Source organism: Dipodomys ordii, unplaced genomic scaffold (genome assembly GCF_000151885.1).
Source record: "Dipodomys ordii isolate 6190 unplaced genomic scaffold, Dord_2.0 Scaffold8, whole genome shotgun sequence".
Classification (NCBI taxonomy): domain Eukaryota; kingdom Metazoa; phylum Chordata; class Mammalia; order Rodentia; family Heteromyidae; genus Dipodomys; species Dipodomys ordii.
The window spans coordinates 18,312,960-18,321,293 of NW_012267224.1; the positions used below are offsets into that span (position 1 = coordinate 18,312,960).

The window sequence follows — 8,334 nt, forward strand, 5'->3', positions numbered from 1 at the left end:
GGGCCTGAACTCTGGGCCTGGGCACTGTCCCTCCTCAGCTCTTCAGCTCAAGACACAGTGCCACTTCCGGCTTTTTTTCTTTTTGCTTATGTGGTGCTGAGGAATCGAACTCAGGGCCTCATGCATGCAAGGCAAGCACTCTACCACTGAGCTACCTTCCCAGCCCTCTTCTATGTTTTCTTCTAAAACTTTTAAGTTTCTAATCCATTTATAATCCATTTTCAGTTTATTTTTTATCTGTACTTTTTATTCATGGGGAGAAGAGTCTGTTTTGCAAAAGATAGTGCTCTATCACTTGAGTCACAGCTCTACTTCCAGTTTTTTGATAGATATAAGAGTCTCACAGGCTTTGCTGCCTGGGCTGATTTCAAACTGTGATCCTCAGATCTCAGCCTCCTGAGTAGCTAGGATTAAAGGGACCCCACTTAATTCTGTGTGTTTTTCTCTTACCTGTTAACATTATGTTTTCTAATAGAGACATTTTTTAGTTAGATTCTCATGAATTTTTGGCTGCGCTGGCCTAGAACTGTGATCCTTGTGATCTCAGCCTCCTAAGTAGCTGTGGTTACAAATGTGAGCCACTGGCTATTATTAATGTTTTAGAGAAAGTTTTTTTGTGTGTATGTGCCAGTTCTGGGGCTTGAACTCAGGTCTTAGGCACTGTCCCTGAGCTTTTTTGGCTCAAGGCTAGCACTCATCACTTGAGCTACAGCTACACTTCCAACTTTTTAGTAGTTAATTTGGAGATAACAGTTTCACAAACTTTCCTGCCCAGGCTAGCTTCACACTGAATCCTCGGATCTTAGCCTCCTGAGTAGCTAAGATTATAGGAGTAAGCCACCGCACCTGGCTTCTCTTTGAAATGTTTAAGGAAGGAAAATGAATTATTATATATAAAAATATTTGGCATAGTACTTAGTGCCTAGTTCCTATAAATAATTTGTAAATTTTTCGTAATTATGTACCAGACCACCTATAATCCTAGAACTTGGGAAGTTGGAGTGATAACATCACTTGAGCCCAAAAGTTTGAGAACAGCTTGGGCAATATAGTGAGAACCCATCTCAAAAGAAAAAAAATTAAGCAGGGTATGGTGGTATACTGATGTAATCTCAGCCATTAGGAAGATGGAGAAGACAGGAAGATCTCTAGTTCAAGTTAAACCCAGGCAAAGTAGTGTAATCCTGTCTCTAAAGTACAATATAAACAAGGAGCCCTCATTCTATTTGAACCTGACAAGCACAAGGTCCCAGGTTCAATCCCCAGTACCATCAAAAAAAAAAAAAGAAAAGAAAAGAAAAAAGAAAAATGAAGTCATAATGCTAGGGCTCTCTCCTCACTAGAGATAACACATTATAATTTTATTAGCTAGTCAATACGAAAGCAACATGTCCATTTTGAGAACAGGAAGATTGATTGCCATTACCCTTGATGTACCACTGCTCTTTATAATAGAGATATAAATACTATGATCAGCTGTTACCATACTTCAGGGTTTATCCTGTAATTTGCAAGTCAATTTCCTTTATCCCTGTTGTCTCCAATTTTACTGTTCCTTATACTACAACTTCTCTCACCAAGAGTTCAGGAATAGGAAGTGAAAGCTGGTAAGCTTCGTTTATGATGTTGACTCTTCAAAGTAGGTGAAGAAAATTAGACCAAGGGGCTGGGCTCTGTCCCTCTTCCTGTCCTGCATTGCTGCAAGTTCCTTGTGAATCCCTTGTCAACACTGCTCCTGTGCCTGGTTTCAGGAATTATTGAACTATTGATTTGAAAACATACTATTTGAAAATCAGTAATAATCATGGCTTCTCTACTAAAGTGCTTCTGTCAGCAAGTAAGGAGGAATCATTTGAGTTCTGCAAGTTGTTATTTTTCTTGGCAGGTGGAAATAGAAGGATCATGTATTCTAGGCAACTCTGAAAGCAACATTTATATTCCCATACCCTCCTTTTCACAGCCCTAGTTTCGTATCTGCAGTGCTACATTTAATTGCTTGTCAATCCGTCCACGGCCTGACTCAAAGCACTGGAAGGAAGACTTGACTTTCATTTTTGTACCCCAGGGTTCCTGGCACAGTAAAAGTTCTTGACAAGTGAAAGAATAAATAAGTAAATGGTCATCAGGATTTATATAAGATTAAATTTAGTCTCTTAAGTACTTAAGTCCAACAGAAGTAGACTGGTGAAGGGGTTTTTGTCTTGTTTGTGTGTTTTGTGTGTGTGCTAGTACCGGGGTGTGAATTCAGAGCCTCTCTTCCTCTGCAGGTACTCTACTGATTTAGACACACCTCCAATTCCAGTTTTTTGGGGGGTGTTTTTTTCCTGGTTAACTAGAGATCTCATGGATTTTTCTGTTTGGGCTGGCTTCAAACCAGGGTCCTTAGATCTCAGTCTCCTAACTATCTAAGATTACAGGTGTGAACTATCAATTACCCAGCTATGGATTGGTGAATCCTCTAATTGCAATAAATTGCTCCTTTAAGTGCAAGAAGCTCTGAATATATATATATATATATATATATCTCAGTTGCCATCTGTATCTCCATGTTCTGCATTCAGTATCAGTGTATCAAACTATGACATTAACTGTTGTAACTCAGGTGCCTTTTGAATGACCAGGAAGGTTAAAAGCATTGCTTTCCAGTGCATACTAATGCCAGCCTATAAAAAGATTCCAAAACCATTTCAAAAGTTTCTTTTCTTAAAGTTAGACTGAGTAACCTTACAGTGTAACATCATGATAGTTCAATATTCCTACTAATGATTATTCTGCAGCTCAGAGATATTCCAGATGAAAAATTATCAAACATGATGTTATGTTTTTTAACTTAGGACACCAGAAGATTTATTATTTCACAATCAAATATATTAAGCCTTGCGACTACATCGTTCCTCATTAAGATTCCCTTTGAATCCATTTGACACGTTAAAAATAGGGAACCAGTGAATAACTTATGAGTAAAAAGCATTTTATGATGTTTAATCTCAGAAATCAAAGTGAATAGAACAACAAAAAAATAAAAAAGGAAAAAAGAATTCAAGTAACTGACAGGATAAGACTAGATCAGAAAATCCCAAAGTTAATTTTCCTTCTTTTAGAATATTTATGTTGTTCTCTAAGTAATTTTTCTAGAGACTTTATTCTATGAAATTGACTACTTGACAACTTATTTCCTAGACTAACTAGTATTGTGATTCAAAGCTAATTTGTATCCTGGAACAGTGGCTCAAGTCTGCAATCCTAGCTACTTGAGAGGTAGAGTTGGGGGATTGAAGTTCAAATCCAGCCCAAACTGAAAAAAAAAAAGAGTTTTTAAAACTTCTTCTCATGGATGGGTATGGTGGCCTAGACTCTCATGTGAGCAATGCAGAAGAGCACAAATAACAGAATCACAACCCAGACTGTGATCCACTTCAAAATAACCAACACAACCAGGAGCAGGTGGCTTGTGCATGTCATCCTAGCCACTCAGGAGGCTGAGATCTTAGAATCAAGATGCAAAGCCAGCCAATGCAGAAAAGTCTGTGCGAGTCTTAGTTCCATCTAACCACCAAAAAATAAAGAAAGAGAGAGTGAGAGGAGACAAAGAGTGATCCAGAAGTAGAACTATGGCTCAAATAGTAGAGCACAGCAAAAAAGCTTAAGGACAGTTGAAGACCCAGGACTGGCACAAAAATAAAGTACTATAAAATAAACAACACAAAAAAGGGCTGGCAAAATGGCTTAAGTGGTAGAGCACATACGTGCCTAGCAATTGCAGGGCTCTCTGAGTTGAAACCCCAAAGGGGAATAAAAAAAGCTCAATTTATAAAAGCAATCCTTACATTCAAATTTTCTTAGTTTAATCAATATAGACTATATCAATACATTTCTGGTAACACATAAACCATTATTATTATACTATTACATATGTGAAAGATTCACCTAATATTTATGGTTGCTCTGTGTAAAATTCTTTCTACCACTAACTCAAGAAAAGACATGAAGAAAAGACAATAGTTTTCCAACATTTTTGTTTGTTGACCCACAATAGGGATCATTTGAATCAAAATTCCCAAAGAAATCTATCACCCCAAGAAGTAAGGAAGAATGTTGTAGGCTATATTGTGTGTGCATTTGTGTGTGTGTGTGCATATACATGCCAGTACTGGGGCTTGAACTCATATTATTGCCCTTGCTCAACTTTTTTGTGCAAATATGGCATTCTATCATTTGAGCCATACCATTACTATCTGTGTTATTCTTGAACCAGGAAAAGAGAAAGGATTCTTTTCAGCCTGGGAAGGCAGCAAAAGTAGAATTGTGAGTTTGTGTAATCAGTTATGAAATTAAGAGAACAAACATCATCATAAATGCTAGCTGATCATCGTCAAGATGAAGAACTGACATATTACTACTAGGCCAAGGTGGATTTTATTTAAAAAGCAAAAAAAAAAAACCCCAAACTAACCTCTTTTTTTTCTACCACAAATACAAGGGCCATCTCTCCCTATGAATTTCTATGAGCTTTCTGGCTTCTTTATATTAAGGCCCTGTGTCACACTGTGAGAAACAACACCAGAACAAACAATGTGTCTGCCCCGCCCCCAAAAAAACACTTGAACAATTTTGTGGAGTTACCAATTTCCATGAAACCCTAAGCAATAGTTAACAAGTCATTCATTAATCTTCTCTGAACCAATTACCTGGTTTTTAGTCAATTTAACCTAAAATTTAGGAAGTGATACATATAAACAGAGAGAAAAGTCTGCTTTAGATGATTTCTGAATTGGCTTTCAGTCCATGAAAGCTTACAAATACACTTTGTTTACTTCATTCTCTTTATAACACATTTTCACCCAGTGAAATCAAGCATTAAACATGTATGTTAGGGTTGCTTGATCTGAGCAGCACAATAACAACAAACAAAAAAGAAATGTAAAAATGCAGTCATTTGCAAAATTACAGTCACTGTGTTTTTGGGCAAAGATATTTTTGTCTGACTTCTTAACAGCACCTAATATGCATCACTAAATGATCACTGCAATGTGTTATCAAATACAATTAGCAAAAAATACTTTTATCTGGCTACTTCCCATCACATATAGGCAACAATAAATATTCATTACAGCAATTCATCAAATGGAAAATTTCCCCTAATTTTAATAAATCCATGGGGTTTCTATTTAATGATAGACCACAAGCGTTTTCTTTTTCCTTTACTTCTTATTAAACACTAAAGGGTGCAGTGCCATCCAAACACTCACATTAATGAGTTTTCAAATCTTTTACTAAGATATAAAAATAGTTTAAATTTACCTTTATTTCTTTTCCTAACCCAAGTTTCAATAATCATACAATTATCTGAGTGTTCAGAGATTCAGTTCTATTTTTCACTAGTCATATACACATGTCATTTGTGCATACATCTTCTTTGCTTTAGATTTTTAAAATACCTAAGCACTTCTTTTTTCAAAAATAGTATAGTCACAACATTGTTTTGATAGAGGGAAATTGATTAGAAACTCAACATAGAATTTAGTACAGAAAATGTTACTTCCTTTATTAAGTAACTCCAGAACATAAAAACAAACTTAAAACTTTAGGGGAGGAAACTGTTTCAAAGAATGAAATAATGTAATGATCTTATTACAAACTCAATGCTGAAAATCTAGACTACACATTTTAAATACTTCTTTCCATTTTGGTGCATGCTACAACAAAGTAGGATGAATCAGATAGCAGAGCTGTGTAACAGACATCTAACTGCCATCCATTTTCCTTTGCTTAATTCTCAAAGGCAGAAGTTCAGCTGAGACAACATGCACCCAGGAAGACCTTTTCTGTCACTGTAAGCTGGCAACCGTTAAAAATTAGGAAGGAAGAGCTAGATTGCATAGATTTTTATACTTACCTTGTGGTGTCTTGAAATATTCTGGCAAAATTAAAATGAATGTGATCGCTACTGCCACAAATAACTTAAGGAGCACTGTTTGGGGCATGTCTGTTCACAGGGTACAAGTGTGTTTCCATTCAGTACATTGATGCCATCTTACTTCCTGCTTCAACTTTCACCTCCACAGGACACTAAGTTACTGCAACTCACCCACACTCACTTCCTTTTGGGTAAGACAAAAAAAAAGTCTGAAGAGAGGCTTCTTCGTTTTGAGTCATTTTCCAGTAAGCAGAGTATCCTACACAAGATAAGTAAATGATCTCAAGGAACAAAGTTGAAGCTGATTTCCCCTGTATTTAACACTGTTTGGGGAGAAAGATGAGCCCACACCGTTACCCCAAATCAGATGATGAAAGTCAGTAATGGCCAGGGTTACAGACATCATTCATTCATTCATTCCTTAAGTGACTTTTGCCAGATGCTTATGCCTAGAAGTTAATGTACACATGTAAAGATAAGCTAAAAGCTCTGTGTTAATAGAATGGAATTCATTAATGATATGCCCATAAACACTGGGATTATTGTTATAGACCCCACATTTTCTGTTTCCATTGTAAAAAAAATTAATTACATTAGTCCCAATGACAGAAAATACTTTGTTTTGGAATATAAATGAAGGATAGGAAAAAAATCCACTGGAGCAAAGCATAAATTCAATGTGAGCAGAGCATATGTTCAAACAAATATTTTTACTTAGAAAATCCAGAGAGCCAGCATTTTCATTGTTTTTGATTTTTTATTTAAATAAAATGGTACCAAATATTTCCAATATCTCCAAATATTCTACAACCTATCAATTGCCACTATTCCTGTTTTTTTTTTCCTTCTCAGCCACCTAGTCGTGGGCTTTATGGAAGAGTAGGTAAACAGCAGAGGGTATGAATAGTCAGTATGATGGATTAATTAACTGACCTTTCTGATTGGATACAGCAATTAATGGGCAGGTGGAAATATTCTTGCCTGAATGTAAGAATAGTCACAATGGGAGTTGGAATCCAAGCATATAACTTACCTTAAGAACAGCATCAAGGACTGTTCTAAGAATGAGAGTAACTAGGCTGAAGGTGTAGCTCAAGTGGTAAAACTTTGTCCTGCCTAAGCAGGACAGTACCACTGAAGAAGGAGGAGGAGGAGAGGAAGTGGTAGAGTAGGGAGGGGAAAAGAAAGGGAAGAGAAAGGGAAAAGAGAGAAGGAAGGGGAAGAGGGAAGAGAAGAAGAGAGGAGGAAAACAAGGAAAGAGAGGGGAGAGAAGAGAAAAAGGAAAAGAAGAGACCCACCAGTTATAGCTTGTGTTTTACACCCAATTAAGCTCTACTGAAGGTCCTGTTCATTCTTCCCTATCTTATAGGCTTCACTGAATAAATGGTGAACAATCTTCTATTTCAACCCTGTTTGTTTTCCTAAAGGAATATAAGCATTCCAATCTTAATTTTGCCCAATTTTTCAACCAAATACTTACTTGATATAATAACATTATCAGAAGTTAGTTATTCCTTAATCAATTTTCCCTAAAAGTCAGCTAGCTGAACCACCTCTGTTTTTCCATTTTAATTTTAACTGAAATTAGTTCTATTACTACCTGTTCCTTTCCATGTATATTTCACAACACGCTGACTCATTTGTGAATTCTTCATTTTACTTTTTTTGTTGTTATTATAAAGGTGATGTACAGAGGGTTACAGTTATATAAGTCAAGTGAAGAGTACATTTCTTTTTTGGTGGGGGGAGGTCCGGTTGTGGGCCTGAACTCTGGGCCTGGGCGCTGTCCCTCAGTTCTTCAGCTCAAGGCGCTATAGCACTCTACCACTTGAGCCACAGCACCACTTCCGGCTTTTTGTGCTGAGAAATCGAACCCAGGGCCTCATGCATGCAAGGCAAGCACTCTACCACTGAGCCACCTTCCCAGCCCATGAGTACATTTCTTTTTGGACAGTGTCACCTCTTCCCTACCTTTCTCCCAGTTTTTCCCATCCATTGCCACCCACAAGTGTATAGTTCATTTTCAACATAGTGTCCAGTGAGTACATTTGTTAAGTCTTATGTTTATATCAGAATTGGTTGACTTCTCAGGTTGTTTTGTATTTGTTTTTTGCAGTACTATATCAGATCTGTTTGTGTGTTAGTCAATCTTCATTGCTATGACAAAATGCCTGAGCTAAACAACTTAGGAGAGGAAGTGTTTATATGAACCCATGGCTTCAAACATTACAGTACTTGCTCACTTGACTCCATTGCTTCTGGGGGTCCATGGGTGATGAGTAAGCACATCATTATGAGGAGCATGCAGTGAAGCAAAGGTGTTTGCCTCATGGTGAACAGGAAGCAGAGAAAGACAACCAGAGTGGAGACAAAGTATTCCTTTCAAGCACACACCCTCAGTGATCTACTTCCTCCAA

General features: G+C 37.1%; 1 protein-coding gene across 3 annotated transcripts in view; it reads right to left on the reverse strand.

The window, feature by feature from the left end:
• The window catches only part of Tmem156 (transmembrane protein 156), an 88,020-nt gene extending 81,982 nt beyond the window's left edge, over positions 1-6,038 (reverse strand). For all 3 annotated transcript variants that reach the window (XM_013009124.1, XM_013009122.1, XM_013009121.1), the window contains exon 1: positions 5,897-6,038. In XM_013009124.1, the coding sequence (XP_012864578.1) occupies positions 5,897-5,984 (88 nt within the window). In that variant the 5' untranslated portion in view covers positions 5,985-6,038. The remainder of the gene's footprint in view (positions 1-5,896) is intronic.
• Positions 6,039-8,334: the final 2,296 nt, after the last annotated feature.